At 56.4% G+C, this 27,586-nt stretch overlaps 1 protein-coding gene and 1 pseudogene across 5 annotated transcripts in view; both read right to left on the bottom strand.

Moving 5' to 3' along the window:
- Positions 1–1,056: 1,056 nt before the first annotated feature.
- LOC126961749 (uncharacterized) overlaps positions 1,057–27,586 on the bottom strand; it is a 191,613-nt pseudogene continuing 165,083 nt past the window's right edge. The window contains exon 2 of the transcript XR_007728412.1: positions 1,057–2,691. The product of XR_007728412.1 is annotated as an uncharacterized LOC126961749 (transcript). The remainder of the gene's footprint in view (positions 2,692–27,586) is intronic.
- The window catches only part of SLC45A4 (solute carrier family 45 member 4), a 98,899-nt gene continuing 72,369 nt past the window's right edge, over positions 1,057–27,586 (bottom strand). For 3 of the 4 annotated variants that reach the window (XM_050802388.1, XM_050802385.1, XM_050802387.1), the window contains exons 3-8: positions 15,462–15,650; positions 13,486–13,665; positions 11,845–12,866; positions 10,935–11,034; positions 9,600–9,811; positions 1,057–6,437 (exon numbers count right to left, since the gene is read on the bottom strand). In XM_050802388.1, the coding sequence (XP_050658345.1) occupies positions 6,072–6,437; positions 9,600–9,811; positions 10,935–11,034; positions 11,845–12,866; positions 13,486–13,665; positions 15,462–15,650 (2,069 nt within the window). In that variant the 3' untranslated portion in view covers positions 1,057–6,071. The remainder of the gene's footprint in view (positions 6,438–9,599; positions 9,812–10,934; positions 11,035–11,844; positions 12,867–13,485; positions 13,666–15,461; positions 15,651–27,586) is intronic. The other variant, XM_050802389.1, reaches the window with a different exon arrangement.

The following is a 27,586-nucleotide window of genomic DNA, read 5'->3' as shown; positions in this document are numbered from 1 at the left end:
CGTCGGGCAGGGTCCCGGGCAAAGTCCCAGAGGGCAAGCGGAGTCCCAGAGGGCAAATGGGGTCTTGACTGCGGAGTCTGGGCGGCCTTGGCTCTCCGCCCCACTCCCATCTGGCCGAAGGACGGCGGCCATCCCTTTAGTCCCCAGGACAGGGCGATCAGCCTGCGTTTTGCCGCAGGGCACCCAGGTAACAGCGCCAGACTGGCCCAGTTGGGACTTGTCCCCAGGTCCGGAGGCTCCTGGCTTCCGTGGGCCCCCAACTGCACAGGTCCCATCCAGGAGCCCTGGGGTGACACCCCCCCAACTATCAAAGTCCCTCCTCCCTTTCTCCCTAGCCTAAGCAGATCCCTTCTACCCCACACCCCCGCCCTGCTGGGACCCCTTCCATGCCCCACAAATCAGAAGAGCCATTGAAGAAAACTCGCTTCCGGATTCAAACCCCAGCTGCCGGGTAACCTGGGGCAAGTCCCCTCCCTTTCATTTCCTTCACTGCCAACTGCCAGCCACAACCCTCAGTGAGGTGCCAGAGGACAGAGATGACTCACTCTGCCTGTAGGAAGGTCAATGGAGCGCTCTTCCGGCCGCCCCAGGACCCTGTTATGTCCCCTGGGGTGCCAAAGCCAGACGCACACACCGGGCGCCCCGTCCTCAGCCCAGCATGGCCACTCCTGCTGGCAGCAACAGCAAACAGGCTGCCTCCTTAGGACACTGGCTTCAGAGACAGTCAGGAACCCTTCAGCAGAGGTAGACGGCGGGCCCCACCCTGACTCCACCAGAACAGGCCTGCAGAAGGCCTAGGCCTCAACCCTGCCTGAGCCAAGACCCTTCACACCTCCAGGCACAAGGAGCACCCATGGAGGGGCTACGGCTGAGGGGGCCTGTGCGCGGGTTGCAGGGACAGGCCCCAGGTTTGTGAGCTGACAGGGTCTCTGGGGAACAAATGCTGTCATACTTGGGCCCGGCTCCTCTCTGCAGGCCTCAGCCTACTAGACCCACTAGGCTCCAGGAAGGCAGAAGGCAGGAGACCATAGGGAAGTGACAGACACACCCACAGCATCATGTCAGAGAGAAAAAGTTTATTGAGTCAGCCACAGAGGAACAGAGAAACAAACGCAAGGAGGTTCTCTGTGCATGGAAGAAATCAGGGCACTGCACAGCTGAACCCTGTGCAGGACAGAGGGGCGTGGACAGCAGCGCATGCCACATTCACCTGGCAAAGAAACAGAGCAGAACCCAAGGGCTCTGTGTACACACAGACACAAACATGAGGCCACTGTCACCCAACTAATAGAAAAGAGTCGAGTGATACGACCCTTCCTTACGACCTTCTCATAAAATGTAACATTATGTGTTTAACACACACTTATACCATTGCTAAATCAGCAAGAGCTATTATAGTGCTCCAACTTAATAAGTTGATAAAAAGCTGTCCTGTGGCCAGTTCACAATGGAACTAAATAGTTTCATTCCGAGATGCCTGGGGAGTTCCTCTGGCAACGAGGCATTTCCAACAAACGGGTCGTTCTGTCACCAGGGGCTGGTTTCAGTCCACGGTGCCCCTGCGACGTGCCCCTGGCAGCCCTGTGGAGGGCAAGGGGATGCCGCTGGGAGGGGTGCTCAGTCCTCCTGGAGGCCCCAAGGAGGGGCTGGTCAAGGGGCCACCTTGAGGTTTGGGGGATCTGGCCGGAGAGTGATGGCTGGCTTTGCATGAGGAGGTGACAAGAACTTTAGGCTGGGTCCCCAACATGCTGTGTGCACGGGCCTCTTCAACCCGGAACTGAACTGACACCTCTCCCAAGCGGTGAAGGGCAGAACCCCCCCCAGGAGCTCTCGGAAGCGGGGGTCCCTCACGACAGGCCTGTGGTAGCAGGCTTGGAGGCAGGGAGCTGGTGTCTCTCAGAAGCGGCATGTGCTGGTGGGAGGCGGAGGGACAGATGAGGCCGATTCCGCAGCAGCAGTCCCTCGCACGCTGTGTGGTGGCTAAAGCTGGACCAAAGTTGAGGCAGAAGCGAAACAGCGTGGGAAAAGGTGTCCATCTTTTCGGTTAATGTCTAGTGTGGACAGCAGCAGTATTTGGTGTTTTACAAACTGGGTCTCTAATAGGGGCCGCCATCGCTGCTGGCTGCACAAACCATTAGCCATAGAAAGGAAGAGTTGGTATCTTTGAGTATTTTTCAACCTTATCACCTGAACATCACCGCCCCAGAGGTGGGAGAGCCGAGGGCAGCCCGCAGCACCCCTTCCACCCCTCTTGTTGCTGCAAGGACGGCTTCCTGTTCAGCTCTGGGGTTCTAGATGGTCACAGACCAAGTCCTTCACACCTGGGGTCTTCAGGAAACACTCCTGAGAGCTGCTGGAAGCCACTAACCATCTGAGGAGGGCTCAGCGGCCCTGCCTCCCCCCAGGGGACAGGACTGGACGGAGTGCTTCTCCCAGGGGCCTGAAGTTTTCAAGGACAGGTATCCAAGAGACAGCACACGGCGCTGGCATGTTCAGTGGCAGGTCGGATGATTCCAGCTAAGACGCCTGCCTGGGAGTGAGAAAAACAACACTCCAAAGCTAGCTCTTCAGCCGCCAGGGACGTCATGATGCCAGTCTGTCGACAGACCTGGGAAAGGGGTCACAGGAAGACCAGCCCAGCTGGGAGCTCACAGCCTCTCTGCCCCTTCCCACCAGCTCGCATTCCGGCACCTGGAAACTTCTGCCGTGTGTTAAGGGGAAGCTCGTTAAAAGATTTTTTACTTAGCTGACTTGTATAGGGAACAAAACCACCACAAACGAGATCAACGTTCTCCTAGTTTGGTAACCGGTCTGTGCGCATCACACAAGACTCGACGCACCAACACCCTGCCTGACACTCCAGCCAGCGCGCAGAGGCACCTGGGACACCAGCCTGCACAGCCCAAACCCCAAGGGTGCCATGAGCCATACTCCAGCTGCGTCCTCAGCACTGCATAGCTGGCCACCTTCCCCAAGGGGCACCTGCACGGCCTCCTCTTCCTCTGGGGCAAGGCTGCCAGCCAGAGCACCTCCCCTTTGACATTGACCAGTGTCCCCAGCCCCGCCTTGGTACTGCATCTATCTGAGGTACAAGGTTAGAAGCCACAGACACCTGAGCGGCAGCCTGACCAACACAAGCTGCGGGCACAATGGCGCGTTGCAGACAAGACAGCCGGCCCGCCTGCCCTTCTCGGCTTCCCTTAAGACACAAGGTGACGACACGGACAGGTTCAAGTGAGTGCAATCTGGAAATAATCTCAGTGCAAGGGAGGGGTTGAGGCTAAAGGATGCGGCGATCTGGTCCTCGCTGTGACCAGGCCGGGCCCACACGCACTGCGAGGGCCCTGGTCACCCGTGCCTGCCTCCCAGGAAGGCAGCTCCAGAAACCGACTCTACTGACCCCGGACCCCAGCCCCCGCGGTGCCCACATTTGGGGTCCGCACACTGACCTGCACACTAAGAAGGGCTTTGCTTGCAAACACCTGAAGGGCTGATAACTTGACGAGTCTACAAAGTGTGCGGCCACTGACTCCTGTCACCGAGGAGCACCTGACAGTCACGCCTGTCCCTGGCTGGCCCTGGCTTCCGGCGCGTTCATACTCTGACAGCGACTGTGGCAAGGTCATGCGCAGGGCACTGAATGGCCTTTGTTATCCTTACTTCAGATTAGTCGAGGCTGGGATCTCAAGGGTTCACACACTGTTCAGACGGGGGTTGCGAAGCCCCTCTTCCTCCTCAAACTCAAGTCGCAGCCAGGCCCTGAGATTTCTGCGCTCCCAGCTGGCGAGGAATCGGCTTTGGTGAGCCCTGGATCCGGTCCCTGGACCTTCAGATGAGGGTGGGAAGCCTTGGGCAAGGGGCAGCCCCCGGCTGAACCCATGTTTGGTGTGGTTTGGGTCGGATCTTGACTCGGGTCAGGCCGCTGCCACCCCATGTCTGCTGCTCTCTTGCCGCCATCTGTTTTACAGTCGTCCGGATGAGAAGCTGGAGAAACCAGCTACGACGGGGGCTGCGCCTCGAGGTCCTGACAAGCACAGCCAGGTCTCAGAGAGGGGACCTACAGTCTTAAAGCCACTAGAGGATCAAGTTGCATAGAGTGAGCTGCCACAGATGCCCGGCCGAGGTGAGGAAGCCAGGGGTGCCGTCCCCCAGAGAAGAAGGGCCAGAGTGCCCAGTCCACGGGGCTCCCGCTGGCCGGAGGGCTCGCAGCAAAGCTGGCAGCACTTTCAGTAGTCGGACTCACCCTGTCCAAGCACGAGATTCACAAGGCCATTCTCAAGTTTCCACACATACAGAAAATGTTCTTGAAGTCAGTCCTCTGTGATCCTGGGACACCGTGGCCTGGCGGACACACCACGCGTGAGCAGGCACCCAACTGCCACCCGGACACAAACACACAATCTACAAAGTGCCACCAGCGGCAGGAGACATGGCAAGACCAGAGGCCCATCAAGTACATTAAACAGTCGTTCCTCTAAATACACAGAAAATTCAAGTAATTTATTCCAAAACTGCTTTAGCTTCATCTTGAAATATATATATATATGTGTATATATATATATTTGCTCTAGAATGATTATGTTGCAGCATGATTCTCATGCATTTCAAAGTACTTTATTTAAAAAACAACTTGAGGCAGCAAAAGTATTACAATTGTCTGACTTGATCCGTATGATGTGCGGGGCCTCCGTCTCCTGATCTCAGTAAGCTTACACTGACCGTTTCAAATCAGAAGAGCAGAAACGGCTTAGTTCTAAAGAGACTGTGGTTTGGAAAACATTTCCAAATAGCTGCAGTACTTGCCCGAGTTTTGCTTATTTGCTGAAACCAGAACGACTATGCGGAACCCTCCAGTGACACGGGCCTTCGCTGTCCCAGACGTACGCTTCCCTTTGCACCTGTCCTGATTCCAGCGTCGAACAGGTGAGCAGGCGAGGAAGGCATGGAGTTCCGACAGGTTCCAGCACACATGTCCCCTTCACAAGCGGGGAGGCCCTCGCACATCCACACGCCCGAGGTAGCCTTGCGGCGGGGGAGGCAGGGCCCACCGGGAGCTCTGCTCTCAGGAATCCCCAGCAAATGGTTTAGAGACGCATCAAAGTGCAGTGAAAGTCAACGTTTCCTTCCCCGATGTTGGGAGGGGTCTGGAGGGGCAACCTGGCCTCCTAAGAGAGTCCTTCAGATGGGACCAGCGGCGTCCCGTGGCTGGGCGCAGACACGCGCACGCACACGCAGGAGCCCGTCTGGGGCTCACGCTCCGCCCCCAGGTGGTGCCCATCCCATCCCTGGGCACGGTGTCTGGGAGCCGCCCCTGCGAATCACTGTCTTCTGCCCAGGCCTCCCGGACCAGCCTCCTCCCAGCTTTGGTGTGCGGCCGCTGCCCAAGGACAGGGCTGCCCTGGGCACAATGTGCCAAACTCGCTGAGGAAAAGACATGCTGTTCTTCTAAGAAAACCACATTGCGGAAAAGAAAATTTTTTTTCTAAAATAATCATAAAGAAAAAGACTCTCCAACAGCTGCGGCACCAGCCAACGCGACGAGACCTGACAGACGTCAATACCTGCAGGCGTCTACAGAGAGGAAATTTGGTAAAAATACTTTAGTCACTGGCTACACTACCATTATCTGAACCATTCAGATAAGACGTAGCAGAGAATGTCAGATTTTGTTTTCAATTATAATTTTAGAAATGCAAAATCTTATTTTTTCTAAATTGCTTGTCTCTATAAATGTTTTATATAATTTTAAAACATGCAGAATAATATACCTGCAGAATAAAAGAGCTGAAATTAAAAGATCTTTTTCAATTAAAAAAAATATTTCAAATGATTTTTTTAATTATCGAAAAAGTGGTTAGTGTGGTATTTTTGCCTAGTAGCTCAAACCTACGCTACGACTGCTGAATCGTGGCTATGGGGGCGGAGGGGTTCTGGCCCGCACTGCCGGGTCTGCCACAGCAGCTGCAGGGTTCCGCGGTGTCTCTGCTCCCGCCTGTGGCCTGGCCCCACCACCCGCCAGCCCGCCCGCCCGCCCGCCCGCCCGGTGGAATGTGTGTAAACGGGAGTGTGGCTCAGACCACGGACTCCGTCTCCACCAGTCCCTGCAGGCCCTCCTTCCGCGTGAGCTTTAGCGCGGTGGGCTTTTCACTGCTCCCACCGGCCCCGCCTTCGCTGGCCAGCTGGGAAGACAGGCCTTTCTGCTCCTCCTTGGCCTCCTCTGACACGTCAGGATAGATCACCAGGAATGTGGCCGTCAGGAAGCCCAGGAAAGAGCCCACAGAGGCCACCATGGGGATGACGCGGACAGTCCCCACTGCGTCGACCACGCCCCCGAGAGCGGAGGCCACCAGGATCTGTGAGATGTACACTTGGCAGGACAGGATGGCGCAATCTATGCCAAACCCTCGCTTGGAGTTCCCGGGGCTGTGGTGGACATACTGCAAGAGAGGAAACAAGGCGGTGAGTGGCTGGAGAAGGCAGCCGCCACCAGCACTTCAAAACTGTGAATATTAACCCAGAAGCCTGGAAACACGACCTGTCTTCCACCGAGTCTCTTGGCAACCACTCCTGCCTGAGCACCCTCAGCCCCCAACTCCTGCCCAGCACTGCAGGCGGGAGAGGTGGGAAGTTCTAGCTCAAGGAGAGGGCAGGCGTGGAAGCAACTCTGTCAATCCAATCGGGACGTGGGCTTCCCAGGAACCTGGCCTCGAGTCTCAAGGAGAGGTGGCAGGGCCACGCTCCACCAGGCAGGCTCCCCCTCACCCTGGTGGTCTCCAGCAGGGGCTGAGGGGAGAGGGGTCCTGTGAGCCCAGGTTGATGCCTCCCAAAGTATAACTGCAGGTGGCCACGTGCAACAAAGAGGCCGGACCCACGGAAAGAGTGAGCAGTTTCACTTGTGTTTCTTGCACAAACATACAAAAGAAAGCTGCCGTACATCTATTACTACTATTAGACAGCATCTCCGCAGAGGCTTTTTCCTAGAGATAGTGGGAAAAAAAGGTCAGTCCATTAAGAAGCTAAAACAACTTTTAAAGCAGCTCTGAATGTGTGTACCATAATCACAGTGAGAGACTGTAATATACCTTTCATAAAACAGACAAAAGCAATAAGAGGAGAGAAGAGCTAAGCAATGTCAAGGTTGACCTCACTGACAGAGACGGGGCACTAGATGCAGGACCCACATTCTTTCCAGGCGCACATGGAACATTTACCAACATGCGTGATGTACTGGGCCGCAAAGGAAGCCCCAGCTAACTGTAAGGCTGCAGTCACATGGGGTATGTTCTCTAGCCATTAAGGAATCACACCGGAAATCAGTAACAACATGACAACTGGAAAAAGCCCAAATGTCAGAAATCCATCTATGTCCTTCTAAATAATTCATGGTTCAAAATAGAAATCACAATGAAAATTATAAAAATCTTTTAAAAGTAAACACAACATTAAAACCTGCACGGTGCAGCTAAAGGTGTGTGCAGAGGAAAACTGACCTTAAATGCAAATATTAGGCTGGAAATCAGAGTAAGAAATGAGCAACAGCAAATTAAACCAAGACATAACAGAAGGCAGGAGACAGCAAAGGGTGGCAATGAACGCACAAGCACGCGGACACGCGGCAGGGAGGACTGAGACACCAAAGGTTCTTTGAAACACAGATAAAATCAATAAAGTCTCAGATAACTAATGGAGGAGGAAAAAGGTGTTATCACTATAGGTTCCATCACATTAGATCATAAGAAAACAATTTAATGCTAATAATTCTGAAAGTGCAGATGAAATGGACGCATTCTCAAAAAAACACAAATAAAGCATCATACTTCTGGGCTGGGCACAGTGGCTTCCACCTGTAATCCCAACACTTTGGGAGGCCGAGATGGGTGGATCACCTGAGGTCTGGAGTTCGAGACCAGCCTGGCCAACATGGTGAAAACTCATCTCTACTAAAAATACAAAAATTAGCCGGGTGTAGTGGCAGGCGCCTGTAATTCCAGCTACTCAGGAGGCTGAGTAGCTGGGAGGTGGAGGTTGCAGTGAGCCGAGAGCACACCACTGCACTCCAGCCTGGGCAACAGAGCAAGACTCTATCTCAAAAAAAAAAAAAAAAAAAGCATCATACTTCCTAGTAAGATATTAAATATTCCCCTGTTGGGTTTGAAAGAGCAAACACCACTTCTATGTATTTAGTATTGGAGGTTCCTGCCATTCCAAGAAGGCAAGGAAAATAAATAACAGGTATGAAGGATCAGGAAGGAGAAAACAGCGCTCATTAGACACAGATGATGTGGCTGTGTAAGTAGATGGCCCAAAGAATCTCCAGATGCACTGAGGATTAATAACAGAAGGGTATGTCACACTTAGGGATAGGAAGTTCCATACTACAAAGTCATTCACTCTCCCAAATTGACCCATATAATGTGTTTTTAATTTTAAAAGCCCATAAGCTGAGCCTAACATTTAGATGACAAATAAATGGTTAAGAATACCCAAGATGATCTTGAAGAACAAAGTTGAGGGATTTCTACTACCAGTGTTCAGGACTTATTATAAAACTAGTTTGAGACAGCTGACATTTGTCCAAGAACAAACATACTAGCGGAAGAGAAGAAAGCGGAAACACACGCTTACATGGAAGCCCAATTTATGGCAAAGATGGCACTGCACAGAGGGCCGGGGAACAGCGCTGGGTCATGACCTGGGCAGACACCCATATGTAGGGAAAAAAATAAAAGTCTTGAATCCCTACCTCAAACCACACACACCACATCTTCTCCAAGGAGACTATCAACCAAGAGCATGGGCACAACAGGAGGTGTTTATGGCAAGGGACATTCCTGCAGTGCTACCTGCAACAGCCCCAACCTGGAAGCACCCAAAGGTCCACAAAGCAGGGTGCATCTGGCCACACACTGTGACATGAAAAGGCTGGCCATGCTGCCGCCAGCAAGCAAGTGAGTGAATCCCAGAGGAAGAAGCCAGATGTTTCAGCTGCATAAAGTCCAGAAAGAGGCAAGAGTCTGCCTGTGCTGTGGCTACTGGGCATTTGAGATAAAGCTTGTCTCATCTGTGATGTGCTCTGATGTAACATACACCCAATTTCAACGATTAGCAAGAGTGTAAGGTATCGCAATGACTTTCTTTGTGAGTACATGTTGAAATAATGTTTTAGATACACCAGGTTAGATAAAATACGCTATGAAAATGGTTTTCACTGGCCTTTTCACTTTCTAAATGTGGCTACCAGGAAGTATAGGCATACCTGGGTGGTTTTCCTCCCATCCAAGTGGACAAGTCTGGGCTGGAGCTTCCCCCTCGGGGAAACGTGATTGGGCCTGAGGGGACCGAAGGGGCAGGGACGTGCTTTTGCCTCCAGAAGCCTCTGGGAGGTGCTAGGGGGTGGGAGTGGCTGAAGGAAAAGACCCTTTGTGGCCAGGGACCAACCAGGGGCAGGTGGTGGCTCTGTGGGCTTTGGAAGGGGCCATCTCAGAACCGGAGAGGGAGGAGGGGGCCATCTGTGTCATGAAGCGCAGGGCTCTGCTGTGTGTGGAGGGAAGGCGCTCAGGAGGCTGGAGTGCAGCTCTCACGGCTACAGTGGGACGCACCTGCTTGATGTCATGGTACTGGCCCAGCAGGGCATAAGGGCAGTAGGAGATGCTCATGGAGACGATGCCCATGGTGCTGATGGTGACCATGGCGACGTAGACGTTGGGAAACATGGCCATCACGGCTGTGCCGACGGAGAAGCCCAGCGTCCCCAGCACGTAGATCACCCTGACGCTCAGGTCGTAGTTGTCCAAGTACTTCTGTAACAGGGCTGCAGAGAGGGGAACAGGGACAGGGACAGTAGGCAGGTGGCTGGCTCCTGTCAGGCTCCCTCCACCATCCCTCCCTTACCCCCCACATTCCCTCCGACCTCCACTCATTCCAGCTGAACCCAGACCCGCTCAGGCAGGCACAGCCAGCACAGGCCTCCGGCACCTGCTTGTAAGCTCACGGGCCCGCCGGGATGCCCAGTGGCTCCAGCACCACAGACAGAAGTCGGCCCTCCTTGTCCCAGACCTCATAACCCGGCCCTTCCTGCAGCTCCCAGGGGCCTTCCTGCCCTGCCAGGCCAATCTGGTCCACTCAGGGCCTTCTCCGGCTGTACACCTGGGACTATTTCTTCTCCTGATGTGGGCAGCAGTGGACAGTCCTGCCTTGGGAACACGCATTTTTGCTGTTTTTTCTCATGGGCACCGCTCTGTTCTTCCCTCACCCTTCCTGACCCGGCGGCTCAGATGTCACCTCCTCTGGGAAAGTGCTCTGCTGAGAATTCCTCTGTTCAAGTAGTGGCAACGCTGTTTACCATTGCGCTGGTCGCCACTGACCAAGAGGCATTTACTTCGGCCATCCTAACATCCAGCTGAGGCTGAAATGAAGCTGGCCTTCCCATGTTCAGAGTCCAGGCGGGCCAGCCCGATTTGTACTCGGCTCAGAGACCCCCGACCCAATTACCCCTGGTTCCTGGTGAGCCTCGCTGCAGGATGGAAGCCTGCCACCCCAGCCCCATCCCTCAGGGTGAAACGTGTCTGGGCCCTGCTCCACCACCGCTCTGATCGCCAGGCCTCCATCCAGCTCTGTGCTGGGGCCAGGGACAGCGTGTCAGGAGGCGCCATTGACATGGGACGGCATCATGGGACCGCACAAGCAGGACAGGCCCCAAAGGGGTCTCAAAACACACTGCTCCTGGTGCCAGCCCACAGCGGCCTTTTTCCCTAAAATGAGGAAATGGGAATTTCGATGCTTCTCCCCAAGGGACTGTCCTGTTCTGAGGGACCCAGAAATCAGGGTGTGACTGATGGCCCCAGCTTCTAAGGTGCAGGATTCTCTTGTCCGCATTTCTAATCGCTGAGAGTTTTCTGGGGTGCGAGTGCTGACCTGACTTGGGGATCTCTTACCTGAACAAATAGCACCAGTGGCGGCATAAATGACCAGGCCCCAGCAGCCCATCTTGACCCCGGCGTTGTAGGCTTGCCAGGTGGTCGAGTTCGAGGAGGCCTGTTCCGGAAATGAGACGGGCTGACGAGGGCATCCGCTAGGCCCTCCAGGCCCAGGAGCGTATTTCCCATGGGAACTGCTGGCCAGCTGCTCATTCTAAGAGCGGTGACGGGAAAGTCCCATCCAGGAGGAGAGCCCACCCCAAGTCGGTTGCTATCTGTAAAGCATTTCCATGCCTCCCCGACCGCGAACGGTCTGTGATGTGACTCTGCCGCCGCAGCGAGACGCGGAGTGTTCGGTGCGCTCCCCTGTCCCCAGTCTGGACTGGTCTAGATTTGCAGAAGTGACACTCCCGCAGCCTCTGCCATAGCCCTCGGAGCCACTGCATGGAGCAGCTCAGACTGGACCCAGGAACGGAGGGACCGTGTGGAGACAGGAGGCCCGAGCATGTGCTGAGGGCACCTTGGTTCTCCTGGCAAACGCAGCCACAGGTGTGACCCAGCCGTTACCACAGGGACCAGAAGAGCCGCCAAGGAGCCTGGCATGGGCGACAGCAGGCCATTATCTTACTTACTTGCTGTTACACACAGTAACAGACACCCCGTTCACACCAGAATCAACATTCACGACTGCTCACCACGGGCCTCACTGCAACCCACCCCGTGACCCCAGGATGGCCCCCACCAAGTTCCCAGAGGAGAGTGTGGGCTAGCTGCCGGCCGTGGGTCCCTCACCTGCACAGGAGGCACCCTGCGGCCTCCCTGACATGCGTGGGCACAAGGAAGAGGCCTCCCGGCCTAGCCCGTGAGCTTCTCAGTGACCTGCAGGTGGGCAGAGAGGGCGGCTCCGCTCCGGTGGCTGAGCACTCACCTTGGGGTCGCCTTCGAAGATGACCTGGCCCATGAAGTCGGTGTAGAACACGGCCTCGGCGATGACGGAGAACCAGGTGAGGAGGTGGCAGAGGCACAGCCGCATCAGCTCCCTGGGCATCTTCAGCATGGAGAGCCACAGCAGGCGCACGGTGGTCTCGCCCTCCCCCTCCTCACTCTCGGTGTCCCCGCTGGAGGTGGTGGCCCCGCTCTGGTTCCGGTGCCGGTGCCGCTGCCGCTGCCGCTTCTGCATGTCATACAGGTCGCTCATGCTGCGCGACGGCTTGATCAGCACCACCGCGTTGGCTCGCCGGTAGCGGTAGCAGTGGGACCCGAGCTTGCCGTAGTAGGAGAAGGTGCTGGAGGCCTGCCTGCGGAACGCATGCCGCCGCCGCCGCACGGAGCCCGACGTGGCCAAGGGCTTCATGTCCACCCTGCTGTAGCCGCCGAGGGCATCCTTTGTGGGGGAGCCGCTTCCGTTGGGGACTTTGGCTTCATTCAAGTGATTATCCAGCAAAGTCTCGTCCTCCTTGGCGGCTTCCTTGAGGAAGGTGACCAGGCGGGGCAGCTTGGTCTTGGGGAGCTCCTGGCTGGTGCTGCTGGGGGTGGCAGGGTAGGAGGCGTCGTGGAAGATGGAGGGCTCGATGCCGTGCAGGAAGAGCAGCTCGGGCTCCAGGTCCAGTGCAGAGTCCGGCACATGCAATGCCGAGTCACTCTTGCTGCGCACGATGTCCACGTCCAGGTAGTCCAGGGCCAGCTCGTGCTCCGACTGCACCTCGTCCGGGAAGGCAGGGATGCTGTGCAGCTCACCCTCGTCCAGGGCGCCGGGCTCCTCAGTGCTGCGCTCCTGCTGTGGGCTGTACTGTTCCTCTTCGATGCTGAACAGGTGCAGGGCCACGGACACTGTGAAGATGATGGCGGCGAAGAAGAAGAGCACCTGGTTCTGGGTCCGAAACCAGCTGCCCAGGAAGGTCTGGGTCCAGTCCAGCCCACCCAGCACGTAGCCGATGGCCCCGCCGAGGCCTGCGTGGGAGGAAGCAGCAGCCAGTGAGCTGGTGGCACCAGGCCACGGGGGGGAAGCTCTGGGAGGGCCTCTCCCTCTAACAGGGGGCCAGGGATGCCCTCATGATAGGAGTCAGGGGATGGAGAAGGAGAAAGCAGTAGGAAAAGCAAAATAAGAAACTGCAGCTGCTCCTGGGTCTGAGAATTCCAACCCAACAGAACTGCCGCTTGATCAGTGAAGGGCAGACTACCCCCGGGCAGACACAAGTGGACGCCTCTCTGCACTGATGGGCATTCCCTCTGCATCAGGAGCTAGCCACGTTCACCTTGGGTGGGAACACACCCTGCTGGAGGGCGATGTCAGGGCAGGGCCGGGAGGTTCACTGTGCAAGCATGCACATCACTCCCTGCAGGCCTGGCCTCCTGCCCCTTGAGGCTCCTCAGTGCTTCGGCCCTACTGTGCTCAGTGGTCAGGAGGGGCTGCCCCTGGTTACCTTCCAGTCCTGAGACCCTGCCCACTGCTTCAACCCTCCATGCAGCCTGATGAGGCAGCGCCGACAACACAGGCTCCCGTCCCCTCCCCACACCAGGTCCAGGCACGTTGGAGCCCAGCCACACTGGCTCGGTGCAGGAGCGTTACCGGCAGAGAAGGCGTGGATGTTGAGGGCCATGTCCTGCTCCTCACTGTCCACCACGTCCAGCAGATAGGCGCGGATGGGCCCCTCAGTGGCATCGGCGCTGAAGTCCAGGACCACCACCCCCAGCACCGTGAGCACGATGCCGATGGGCTGCCGGTTGGGGACATCGCCGAGGGCCAGACCTGCGCAGACCACACGGAAGGGCGGTCAGGTACTCAAGCACTGGCCAGGGTGGGCCTGAGAGCAAACAGCCACATGGAAGGGGCATGCGGAGGGGGCACGGCCGCAAAACCACGCCAGCCTTCCTGTGCAAGACAGAGAGAGGCTCTTAGGCACAAAGGCAGTGGAAAGGAGCTGGGCTTTGTTTTACACACTTCTGTGGGTTCCAGGGATTTTCTCCCCATTCAGTTAGCTGTTTACCGCACCTCCAAGGGTTTACTTGCCCTTGACATTTTTTCAAACAGAAAGGGTTAGAATGGACCTTTCGACCCTGGCAGTCAGAGGACGGCTGCTGTGCTGGAAGCATGAATTCAGTGTTGCTAAGAAGGCCACACATGGTAGAGCAGACGCCCACGGGGAAAAGTGCTCACGCCACAGACAACCCGCAGGGGACACTGACAAGACTTGGCAAGGCAGGCGCAGGGGGTTTTACTGGGCCTGATCTAGGTCTGAAAGGAAACGATGCCCCAAACTCTGGGGGTTTTGCACACAAACTCTCAGGGCAGCCTGGGTTCAGGAGACGTGGCTCTGCAGAGGAAGGTGCCAGGGGCCTCGCCTCACCTACGAGTCCTCCTGCAGTGGGCTGCCGGCACTCAAAAGCAGCTGTCCCCACACATGTCCCTCCTGCCTCAGGGGAGTCTGGCCCTGAATCCAGATCAATGTTGATGGCTGAGGCTCAACTTGGGTCTCCACTTCCCATCAGGGAGACACGCAGTGCCCTCCTGACAAGATGAGAGGATTGCGGGCCAGGGCCCAGGACCCAGGCCCAAGGTGCTGTGATTAGCCTGAATGCAGATACACCTGCCCCGTCTCGGGAGGCGCGGGAGATGGGCTTTCTGCCCAGGTGGTCCTTGCTGGCCTCCTCAGACCACGGGCAGGCGACGGCTCCGAGGCAGAGGGGCTGGGGCTCCCAAGCTGGCTGCCTCTGGGTCACATTTGGGCAGGACCACCCCCAAGGACACAGCCCTGGGAAGCCACGTTGTTCCCCCCGCATCGCGGTCATGGTGGGGAGGGGAGGGCTGCTCCTGAGGGACACAGACAGACAGGGGGCCGGCAGCTCCGCGCCCAGCAGGCGCCAGGGCAGCCGCACCCCTGCACACAATCAGAGGCATCGCCTGTTGGCGACAAAGCCCACCCCACGGCCAGTGACCACTCGGGCTCTGAGAAGCGTCCCAGGGCCTCTCCTCCTGCCGCTCAACTTCCTCAGCTCCCTCTGCATCAGTGCAGACCCAGGGCAAGTTCCTCTAGTTCAGAAGACAGATTAAGCTCCTCTGTCTCAAAAAGCTGTTGCCAGAAAAATGTTTTTAACAGTTTTTGATGGGTGCCCTCAAGGAAAAAACTATTTTCCCACACAGAGGTGCTTTAATTCAAAAGGAAACAACAACCAAGAAGGCAAAACACAAACATCAAACCAGGTTCTGGACATTTTAACACCAAGTCGAAGAAAAGGAGAACAAAAAAAGAAAAGATAATTTCTGAAAGAATGCTGGAAACAGGACGTGGTGTCAGATACGCATTAAAAACAAATGATCACAACAGGAAGCGTTTCCCTGTGAACAGGTTCCTCCAGCTTTCCCACATGGGGCCGGCTTCAGTGCTACCACGGGTGATTACCGCCAGGGCGGCCTCGGCTGCCCAGCCAGGCCCACAGAGGGTCAGCCTGAATATTCAACACCATTCAGCTTTTACTGAGTGGAGCTACCCAGGGCCAGGCCCTCGTCTGTGTTGTGAGGACGCCAGGTGTGGCCGAGAAACTTACCGATGGCAGAGCCGTTAAGGAAAAGTGCAACGCCAAAGAGGACACCAACGCAGAGGGCGAGGATGAAAGGCCGCCGGCGGCCCCAGCTCAGGGTGCACCGGTCACTCGCAGACCCAATGAGAGGTGTGAAGATGAGGCCAAGGATGGGGCTCAGGAACCAGGTGAGGCTGTAGTACTGCTCCGGAAGGCCTGCAAGGGACACGAGGGCCGTCGCACACGCAGGCACTGGCCGGGCTCTGCCACAGTCTGCCTGGGAGCCCCGCGACAGGCAGGTGCCTCTGTGTACATGCACGCATGCGCACACCCCCCACTCAGGTTGTCTCCACGGAGTAGACTTCCCTTTTTCTGCAAGGCCAGATGATCTGAAATCAACCCGGCCCCAACTATAAACATCAGGTGGCCAGAGAAAAGCACCCAGGCCTTGGAGGGCCAGTGGGCCTCACCTGCACAGGCCCCAGCCTAAGGGGCAGCACACACTGACTGTGCAGGCACATGGAGGGCGCCCCGCCCGGGGCTGGACACAGGGCTGAGAGCCCCTCCACACTGCTGGCGCTGACCAGGGCCTCGGGGCTGCTGAAGGCCACTTTGAGGGTGGCAGGCACAGGGCCACTGTCCCTTGACACCAGACGGTCTACAAGAGCAGGACGGTGACTGCAGCTTCACAGAGGCAGGAAGGGCCCACGACTTCGGACCTCATTGGCTGAAAATGTACCACAGAGGGTCCTGCAGAGGGTCCCCACTGCCGGCAAAAGGCTGTTCTGTGTGGCTACTGAGTGGGGGTGGGGGGATGCACCATAAGTGTGTCCAGCTGGAGCCAAAGGGTTGCAGATGGCACCTATCACGCTTACATTCTCCTTCCTGACCATCCAGGGAGGTAGGAAATACTGTGCCTATTGTAGACAGGGAAACTGAAGCTCAGAGAGGTTAGGTAATCTACCCCAGGTCACACAGCTAGGATTTCAGCCCAGGGTTACCTGATTTCAAACTCTGTCCCTGAGTTTACACGCTGCCTCCCTATCACAGAAACCTGTGTGTCCATCGCCAACCAGGCGGGCACGCAATGTCAGCAGTCACAAGCACCACGGCATGGGAACGGGCAGCTGCCTCGTGCAGCCGTGCACACGAGCCCACTCGCAGTGCTAAGCGAAGCCCACACAGATGACCACACACCTCTGACGCCTGTCGTGTGACGTCCAAAGGCGTGGAAAGGACTCTCCACTGTGAGAACTTGGGTGCCGGTTGCCCTCGCAGGGGGCAGTGGCTGAAGTGGGGTGGGCTTCGGGGCCGGGTGTCTGTTCTTGATCCGGATGGGAGTCCCACGCTTCAATCACGTGGTGCCAATTCATCCCGCAGGGGACTTGAGATCTATGCCCTCTCCCCATGCTGTATGTCAGTAAAACGCTTCCTCACAAAGTAAAGGTGCTTGGCACACCAGCGGTTCATCTGGCTAACATTTTACACTGCCAAAATCCATTGAGAATATTGTGCTGAACTAGCAAGAAAAATAAGCTTGTGTGGGAGGAGGAAATCATTTTCAGAGGAGGAGGGAAGCACCTTTTAAAATTATTGCTAATGTGTCCACTCAAATACGCGTTCGGCCGAGAATTTAAGGTGTTTGCTTTGACCTTTGCACTGCACACAACTTCAGGAAGGGTGAATTTTATTCCTACTAGAAGTCAGCAGAAAGGACTGATGTTTCGGGAAGCGAGAAGTCTGTGGAGCATGTCCGCTAGATGGGTGAGAGTTTACATGGCAGACGCGGGTTCCTCAGCTTCACTGGAGCCGAGTCCCTGCCCTTGTTAATAATTATCCATCAGGAAGCCTATTTCCCAGAAAAGTCTCTTTATCAAAACTACGCAGAGGGCGCGACACTCAAAACTTCAGAAAGAATGGGAGGCGGTTATTACTCCCACCACATGCAGATTGTACCAATATGTCAGCAAACCCAGCTGGGGCTCCCAAGCTGGCTGCCTCTGGGTCACATTTGGGCAGGACCACCCCCAAGGACATAGCCCTGGGAAGCCACGTTGTTCCCCCCGCATCTCGGTCATGGTGGGGAGGGGAGGGCTGCTCCTGAGCGACACAGACAGGCAGGGGGCCCGTGTGCGGCCCTGGCTCCTCTGGATTGGGTTCCCAGAAGGGCTCTGTCTCCTCTAGCAGCACGCTGGTTCTCACCTCCCTGCCTGGGAACCCCTCCTGCTGTCACTTTTCAAACTCCTTGAGAGCCATCCACCCAGGAGGCCCCCGCCCACCCTGGGCACGCCAGGTCCTGCATTTTCCACACAGCACTGAAGCCACCTCAGCCGCCCACTGCGCTCCCGAGAGACCGCTCCCTCCTCTCTCCGCACCACTCGCCCCAGTCTGGCACCAGATGGGACCTGTGACCCACAGAGGGCTGGAATGCTAGCTGACCTGAACCAACCCACTTTACCATTTCCAGCAGTCCTCTTTCCTTTCTGAAAACTCTGACTTTTCATCTGACAGCCCTTCTCTTAAGCCTGATGGATTTTCTGTAGGTTTTTTTTTTTTTTTTTTTAGCATTTCTAATAGGAGGGGCTCTGCTGACGACAAATGCTCTTCGATTCTGTCTGAACTCTCTTTATTACACTTTTATTCTTGAAGAATATTTCTGCTGCACACAGAATTCTGGGTTAATTCCTCCCAGCCCAGATCTTTGAAGATGTGATCCACTGTGTTCTGAACCCCGTGGTTTCTGACAGGGTGGCTGTGGTGATTCCCATGAGTGTCCTCTTGTATGTAATGATCTCTTTTCCTCCGGCTGCTTTAAAGATTCTCTTTACTGCTACTTTTCAGCAGTTGGACAATGACGAGCCTAGATACGGATTTCTGTGCACACATCCTGGCTGGGCTTTCTGGAGCTTCATGAATTTGTAGATTTATACATTTCACCAAGTTTAGAAAACATTCCGTTATGTCTTACCTCAAAGCTGTGGAGGTTTTTTGTTTTGTTTTTTTTTTTTTTTGAGACAGAGTCTTGCTCTGTCACCCAGGCTACAGTGCCATGGTGCAATCTTGGCTCCCTGCAACCTCCAGCCTCCTGGATTCAAGCAATTCTTGTGCCTCAGCCTCTCGAGTAGCTGGGTACAGGTGTGCACCACACCCGGCGGCTAGATTTTGTATTTTTTGTAGAGATAGGGTTTCGCCATGTTGGCCAGGCTGGTCTCAAACTTCTGAGCTCAAGCAATCTGCCCACCTCGGCCTCCTGAAGAGCTGACAGGCTGAGCCACTGTACCTGCCCCTGCAAAAGTTTTACGTTCCATTCTCTAATTCCTTTCTTTTGAGGTTCCCATGACAGACAGACCTTTGAGATCATCCCTCTGTTTCCTGGAGCATTCTTCATTTCTTTTTTCAAGCTTTAATCTCCATATGATCATTTCCATTGACGAATCATTAAGTCCACTGACTCTTCTGTCCTCTCCAATCTGCTGTTAACCCCATCTGGTTCATTTTCTATTTTGATACTTTATTTTTCAGACCTAGAATTTCCACTTGGCTCTTTTTCTGTAGCTACCGTTTCTCTGCTGGGACTCCCTGCTCTCCATTCTGAGCGTGCTTTCTGTTCTTGGGCGCAGTTACACACACCCCTCTGACCAGTGCGACGTGCGACATCGCGGGTCAGCCTCCACTGCTGCCATCCTCCAACAAGGGTCGCCTTTTCCTTTTAAAAAAAAATGTCTAATAACACTGAGTTGTATCCTAGTTGTATCCACTGTGACTGATACGTCACAGACTATACTGTTACATTCCTCTGAGAGTGTCCATGGTTTTATTTAACACGAGGGTTTGAAATTCCCGCCCCATCTCCTAACTCCACCCTAACTCTGCCTGTGGGTTCTTCAAGAAAGGCAGAGTGAAGTTATCCATCCAAGTTTTAGCCACCCTGTGTTGCATCAACAAAGGCCAACAGTCGGGTTAAAAGTGGTGCCAAGTGAGAAACCCAGGCATTCCCTCTTCCAGTTGTCACCTTCCTACTTGGTTTCTGCCCCGAGCGCTGGCTGGGTGTCAGGAGGGCGGGGAGGAGCTGCAGGTGCGACCCAGCCCACCCAATCTAGAGGGGGTGCTGCGTGCACAGGCCTGTCCTGCCTTCGTGCTGCCAGCCCTGAGACGGGAAGATGCTGGGTCCGAGCAGCCCTGGACCAGGCAGCCGTCCCCACAAGGGAGGCTTCTCACCCCAGGAGACAAGAGACAGGGCACTGGGGGAACCACTGGGCCCAGACCAGGCCCTTGGCTCCCAGTCCTCCTGCAGAGGCCGCTTCTCCACCCTTGCCCCACAGGTCCCTCCAGAGCCTGGTGGGACCTGGCCCCAGGTCTTCCTCCACCAGCAAGCCTCCTCCCCTCTGCCCTCAGCTCTGACTCCTATAGCCCCTGCAGCTGACCTGGCCCCTGTGCAGCCCTGGCCCCGGTCTCTCCTGTGTTGCCAGCCCCCAGCCCTGGGTCAGGCCCCCCCACGCCTCTCTCTGACCCCCCACTAACTCACCCCCACACCTGGCTGGCCTGCCTTGGGACCCAGGGCGGCCCCTCAAACCACACAGCTGTCACGGACTGTGCCTAGAAGCCTTTGACTGTTCCTCGTGGCCTGACATCGTGATTTTAACTTTACACCCTGTGGTGTCAGGGGCCGTGTTCCAATCCTCAACAAGACACTGCAGGGCTTCCTTTCTCATCTTTCCCCTCTGCTTAGACAAGCCCAAGTCTGCACGTCGGAACTGGCACTTGGCACATTCTAAGGGGACCAGTGGAAAGGCAGAGCCCGCCGTGGCACCACCACCTGTGCCTCCCACCCACGGTGCTCAGTGCTGCAAGAACCACATGGGGCCTCCTGCTGGGGCGCTCTCAATGCTGGTGCGCAAGGTGCCCTGCCCCGTGCACTTTCCCTGGAAGGGGTGGTGCACCTTAGCACCAAGCATCTACACCCAACGACAGCTGTCGCTGCTGAACCTCTCTGTGGGCTTGGCACCACCCCAGGTGCTGGCCTGTCCCCTCTGGAGGAACCCAGAATCTGGCCAGAGCAGGAGACCCATGACTGGGGTACACAGGGAAGGAGCATTGCCAGGGTCGCAGGAGGCTTCCCTCGGGAGTGGTCATGGGGTGAAGGCCGCAGGGACCACCAGCAGGTCAGGCTGAGGATGGAGAGAGAGGCCAGGGGGCCAGGACAGGGCCAGCAGTGTCTGTGTCTCATTCTTCCCTCCCCAGTCGGCCTAAAAGTCAATTTCAATTCCAGGCTGCAAGGAAAGCTCAAGCCCAATAGGAAGGCAGCAGCTCCATCTCAGTCCCCAGCACCTGAGGCAGCACGGCCACGGGATGCCCACCGGGTGCCCACAGAGCCGGGCTGCAGGACTGAGTGGTCCCGAGTAACAGGGGACAGCTCCCTTTGTTTTAAGCATCTTGGCAAGAAAAATAAACGTTTTTCATCACATCTTCAAAGCGGCCCTGGGAGGGCACAGCTGCCGCCTGCCTGCCTTGCGGATCCTGCTCCGCCGTCCCCCGTGGTGAGAACTCGGTCTCCCCGGTTCGCGGCAGGGGGCTGCCACTGGGACGCCTCCGATGGGGCATTTCCCAGCCCGGCTCCACACAAACACAACGCCGGGCCCAGTAAATAAGTTTTGTTTTTTTCCCAGGGAAAAGCTGAACAACAATGGTGGGACCAGGAAGGTTCCCTGTTCACAGGAAATACTCACTGTGTCACCGCTGGGCCGCAGGCTGTGTGAGGTCACGGGCGACGCTCGGGTCACGTGTGGCGGCTCCTGTTCACAGTGCCGTGTGTGATAAACTGGGACTTTCTGGTGGGGGGAGGCTGGCGGGGGCGGGGGGTGTGCCAGGAGTGGGAAAGTCGCCTATAAATGTTTAACAAAAGATCCGCAATGGGAACAGGAACTTGCATCCTTTCTTTCAATGGACAAAGCTTCCACATAGAGATATACTTTTGTGCTGGGACCAAATGCCACAGTGCCGTGAAACTCGTGAGCACAAGTCCTGCGTGGGAAAGGCTTAGCATCCTTGAGTGACCTCTGATGAATTTAAGTCAAGGAACCCTGTCGGGAGCCACTTCTGAAGGGCCTCAGACAGGAAAGACACTGGGCCAGGGGAGCCGGGCCCCCAGGGCTCGGGCCACCTGCTTGCAAGAGGGGAAGGGCCACTGGCACTGGGTCCCCTGGCACCGAGGCTCTGTGCTGGCAAGGGCCCCACAGCTGCAAGGAATGTTCCAGAACCACTAGAGCCACAGGAAGGCAGGGAGGGGGTGAAAAGAAGGGCAAGATCAGGTGCTTTTTCTGAGCCTACTGCAAACGGGCCGTCATTTAGGGTGGAGGGGACAGCAGCATCTTGAGTGTTCTCACATGTGCTGCCTCCCCACTCCAACACCCATGGCCCACCCAGCCCCTCCCAGAGTGCCAGCTATGGCTCCCTGAGCCCTGCGGGGGAATCTGGCGGTGAAGGGGCAGGAGACAATAAGTTCCCGGGCTTTGGCCTTTCATAGGAGAGGAGGAATTGAAACTTGAAAGCCGGGACCCAGCGCCTCATCTCTAGAGGGTGAGGCAGAGCCCTGAGGGGAGAGCTGTGTGGAGTGGAGCTGTCGGGTGCCCAAGAGGCTGTGGCTCACTGCAAGCTTTACATGGGGTGATTTGGGTGGAGGCAGCTGTTTTGAAATTGCGCATTCTAGCCTTTCTGAAGACTCCATTAATTTGACCTCAGTAGACTCCGAAGGGTCTTTGGACGGGACGGCCCTGAGGCTGGACTTCGTTTCCAGGGCGATGATGCTGTCCCTGCAGCCCTGTGCCAAGTGCCCCCCAGCAACTCCCAGGGGGCCACTGTTTCTCCTCTTCAACAAGGACGGGCGCCTCAACAGCCTGGCTAGAGGCCCTCGGCCAGGCTCAAGCAGGACACTGACGCTCCAGAAAGCCAGCAGGAACATTCTGCAGCTGCTGTACTGTCTCAGAGCCGACCCCTGTGTCCAACTTGTGGGCACCTGTCTTCACTGGCAGTCACCTGTCTTCACTGGCAGTCACCTGTCTTCACTGGCAGTCACCTGTCTTCACTGGCTGGCTCATGGGGCTCGCACCCCCCGCGGCTGGAACATGAGCTGCTCTCTGCCCTATCGGCACAGCCACCCATCCTCACGGCTCTTCCAAACAGATGTTGCAATAAGCAAACATCTTTGTGATGACACAGTGATGTTATCGTAGCTGTATAAGCAACCATATGGCCTTTGGTTTGAGATTCCGGAAGCTTCCTGAAGAGCACAAAATGCAGTCCATGCCCTGCAGCCCTCGCTAAGCTTAGGGGTCAAAGCTGGCCATACCCTCAGCTGCCTCATCAGTTTCAGAAGCCGACAGCTACCCCAGGCCGCAGAGGAGAGAAAGGAAAGTTCTAATTCAATACATCCCAAACCCATCTCTTGATCTGCCGCTTCATATCTAGACCTCCTCTGGGATCCCCTATCTCAGAGAAAAGGCTCTGTCACCCACCATTCATGCTGGCAGGACCCCGCGCACCAACACCACCCGCCACACAGCCCATCTGGCACCAGGTGCCGCTGCCTCCTCAGCCACACATCCCCGTCATACACTTGTCTCCTATCAGCTCCTCCCGCCCATGGGACCGTCACAGACACTGCTGCCTCTGCCTGAAGTACTCGACCTTCCCCCTTACCTGACACTCAGTAACTGCTTAGTGCCCTTAAAAGAGCTGCACTCTTAGGAGCAGAGTTTTGTGAGCACAGCAGGCTTCCAACTGACCCCTGGTTCCTCCCTCATCCTCTATAACCCACCCACCACCTGCAGCCAGAGTGACCACCTAAAAACTCACTGCTCACACCCGCCGCGGCGTCCAGTGCCCTCAGAGTCCACCCTCCTGCCTGCAGCCCGCAAGACCCTACCCTACCCACTGTCTGGGCAGCCCATGCCAGGCCGCTTCCCTCTCCATACCAGACTCCAGCCGCCCACCCCACCCCACCTCCTCTTCTAGAAAACACCAGGCTCACATTCCACTCAGGGCCTCAGCCATGGCCACTGGGGAGGGCCCGGCCAGTGCCTTCCCCGGGCAGGGGCGGCTCCCCTGGCGTCCAGGCACTCCTTTGCCAAGGCCATGAGCTTTAAGGCATCCGTACCGTCCAGGACCGCGTCGTAGGAGGCTCTCAACAAGCACATGGTGGGTGACGGCGCCCGCAGACCACGGCCTCCACCCATAGGAGAGACCCTGCTGCCACTCCAGCGCGTGCTAGGTGGGCCCTGGCCACAGACCCGCCGGGTGATGAGCCAGACTTCCCAACCTGCACCTCCCTCACAGCCAGGGCCTGGCCAACGGCAGGGACCACATGGCCTCCGGGCAGAGATGCTCAGCTCTGAGCTTGCAGGACTCTGGCTGCGGGACTTTGGAGCAGCCTGGGCTTCGAACATGCTGCCCTGCATGTAAATGGGCATGCTGGGAAAGGTGGGCATTCTGGAGATTAAAGGAGAACATGGCGCGCACAGCTCAGCGCCCAACACTAGATCCCTGCCTGCACTCCTGCGGCCGTGGTGTTCTGATGACGTCCACGGGCAGTGAGTTCAAAACGCTGGAAGGATAACACCACAGCACCATCATACGATGGTAAGAAAGTTCTCTGCAAGTCCACTTACTCTCGGTAAATGAATTACATATCAGAGGCCGTATTAGACTATTTTCTACAACACAGCCGGCCCGGTGAGTAGACTCTTGGAAGTAGGTTTCCCAGAAGGTGAAGAAGCACAGGCCTCCGTTTCTGCATCACCGACTCAAGTAAGACCCACTGTGGCTATCAGGGCCAGGCCCCGGAGTTCCTCAAAGTTAAAGGCGCTATCGAGCACCCCATCTCAACAAGGGAGGGCCACTCCTGAAGCCCCCGCCCTTCCATCAGAAAGCCTCTCGGGACAGAAGGCAGAGAGGGAAACGGCCGCGAAGACCTGTGGGTGCCGAGGGTTCCCAGCACAGCCAGCAGGGCCTCGTACACTCACAGGACAGTCCTTGGAGACAAACAGCTGTGCCAGAGAGAGGCCCTGAGACAGCAGCTCCGGCGGCCACCTGAAGGTCTGAAGCCCCAGGTGTGCCCAGCTCTGGGATGGGGTAAGCAGCGGGGCAGGAAGGGCCCTGATGGCTGGGGACTGCCAGGAGCAGCGCCCAGGCCAGTGCCGCCTCCGCTGCCCCGGCCTTGCTGCCCAAGCTCACGCTGCACCTGGGGAGGGTCCGGCCGCTGCTCCGGCACCTACACCTGACACTATCTTCCTGTGGAATTAGCCACCTGAAGTCTCCTGCCCAGGGAAGTGCAGTGCTGACACTGTCCATTTTCTGAAGAAATGAGAAGAAGAGCAATACTGCCGAAGAGCACGTGGCACAGACGTGGTGAGTGCGTTTTGCCAAACTGGGACGCGGCGCTGATGACAGCTCCGATGACGTGGAACCAGACCTGCCCCACCCGGGGACTCAGGAATGCAGGTGCTGGGGCAGCACCTCCTGCTCCAGGGACACTATGGTGGCAGCGGCAACAGCATGTGACACCCAGTGAGGCATTTCCCCCACCCCTCCCAGCCTGTCTTCTCCCCTGTGAAATGGGGGAAAGACCAGCATCTGACAGGCCCTCTCTGCAAACAAAGAACACTAGTGTGGGAGGAGCCACATTCGGTCACGTTTCTAGGGCTGAAGGTCACCCCGGAAGAGAAAGGACCTGGCAGGTCCCAGGCCGGGTGCAGAGGGTAGGATGAAGGGCACAGTGTGGGAAGGAGCGCCGGAGACAGGGCAGCGGCAGCCAGGCCAGGAAGGCCTTGGCTCTGGGCTGAGGGCGTGGCCCCTCACGCCAGAGGCAGCAGGGACCCCTCAAAGGTGCCTGGGCTGGGACACGGAGGTCCCCGTGAAGGCCACACTGCAAGCTGGTGGGGGGAGGACCATGAGGAGGCCGGTTTGGTCCAACCTAGTACTCTGTGGACCAGATGACCAGTCAAGTCCCCGAGGTCAAAAGCTTGGATCATGAGGTCACCACTGGATCAACAGGACACATTAGGAGGGCTGCTCCCAGAGGGCTGCTGTGCAGCTACCTGGAGTCGGATGTCATGTGCGGGAGCACCTGGCAACAGCAGGTGGGCGGACAGCTGGCATTGTGGTACCCACACTGAGTGTTCGGGTCACCCGGCCACCTGGCATCTTCTAGACAAAGAACCCTAGAACCAAGGCACAGGCAGAGACCCAGGGACCACGGGGGACCCCCGTCCCCATCAGACACAGAGCCACTGTGGGCCCTGCCCAGCCCACTACGTTGAGAGGCACAGTAGGAAGCACTCTCCCCACACGGCGCTGAGCCACTAGGAAGTTACTGCCACATGAGACTGGTCCGAGTGTGGAAGGCCCAGTACACTGCGACACTAAGTGCCGGTCACCTCTCAACAGAGCCTGGTGAGGGCAAACGGCCCGAGATCAGGAGATCCCAGTTCCGTTCTTTACCAAGGTTCTCCTCTCTCCACGGGCACTGGAAAGTAGCGCCCAGGTCACCAAGGCTCCAGGTCACATAGCACTGCCCAGGCCCAGTTAAAATGGCAGAAACAGCACATTCCAGTGGGGCCAGGCCCTATGCCAAGTGCCCGACTCAGGCTCTGCATCTCACCTCTGCAGCCGGCCTACAGAAGGGGTCTTCGGGGTGAAGCTGAGCCTCCAATGGATTATATCATCTGCCCAAGCTCATACAGATACTAGGGACTGAGCGGGGGAACCCACCTCAGACTCCTGCACATGAGGCCGTGGAATCTCAACAATCCATCACACGCCAGCCCCACTGCTCTGCACACCATGCTTTGACCATGGGCTGGTTCACGTCCAAGGCTTGGATAAGATGACAGCAAATGTCCCCTTCAGCTATAAGGCTTTATGGTTTGAATTAGGGACAGAGGGGAAACCCAACTGCCACCCTTATATACTGCTGTTTATAGCTCTGATTATAATGAATGGCCAGAAACACCCCAAATGCCCAAGCAGGGAATGATCACGCCATGGCCTCACGTGAAGACAGGGAACGCTGCTGCTGCAAGGTGAACACACGCCCTCAACGGCTCCCAGGTGAGCGCTCACGAGATGCAAGGTGAACCCACGCCCTCAACAGCTCCCAGGTGAGCGCTCACGAGATGCAAGGTGAACTCACGCCCTCAACAGCTCCCAGGTGAGCGAGCTGCAAGGTCAACACACACATTCAGTGGCTCCCAGGTGAGCGCTCACGAGCTGCAAGGTCAACACACACATTCAGTGGCTCCCAGGTGAGCGCTCACTAGATGCAACGTGAACACACGCCCTCAACGGCTCCCAGGTGAGTGCTCACGAGCTGCAAGGTGAACACACACACTCAGTGGCTCCCAGGTAAGCGCCTCACGACCAGCTTGGGCTGGACTGGCGTCTCCTTTCAGTGGCTGCCACTTTCCGTGGTGCAGACGCTACCACCCCGCCCAATCTCAAGCTGCTGAGGTGACGTCACTGAACGGGAGTCGAGAGGAGCGGCAGCCAGTGCTGAGAAGCACCTGTGCCCTGCAGGTACGGCAGGCAGACACACCGAGGCGAAAGGGAGTCGGGCAACAGGAAGTGCTAAGTGCGCGTTAACTCTGCTAACCTAAATCAACTGTAAGCACGTAACTTTTCCACAATGCATGTGTTTAACGATCAGCCCACAAAGTTTTTGAAAATTTAAGCTGGCTCTCAGGAGCCAGTACGAGCTGGTTCCAGCACACAGCTGGGCTGCAGACATTTGTTCATTACACCCTGCCTCCTGCCACACACTGGTTTAGAAGTGGTTTGAGAATGCTATTAAGTTAAAACTAGCAAGCTTGTGGAAATTAAGGAAAAAATGAATTCTTACTGATGGTTATTATTACGGTTTCTCAATAAAGATCTTGGGTATTTAAAAATTAAACAAAAACAAAAACAAAAAAAACCAGCCAGGTGCGGTGGCTCACACCTGTAATCCCAGCACTTTAGGAGGCTGAGGAAGATCACTTGAGGCCAGGAGTTCGAGACCAGCCTGGCCAACATGGTAAAACGCCATCTGCAGTAAAAACAGAAAACAATTAGCCAGGCACGGTGGCAGACGCCTGTAATCCCAGCTACTTGGGAGACTAAGA

Source organism: Macaca thibetana, chromosome 8 (assembly GCF_024542745.1).
Source record: "Macaca thibetana thibetana isolate TM-01 chromosome 8, ASM2454274v1, whole genome shotgun sequence".
In the NCBI taxonomy this organism is placed as follows: domain Eukaryota; kingdom Metazoa; phylum Chordata; class Mammalia; order Primates; family Cercopithecidae; genus Macaca; species Macaca thibetana.
The sequence above is the reverse complement of the archived record's forward strand: the minus strand, read 5'-3'. Positions and strand labels throughout refer to the sequence as shown.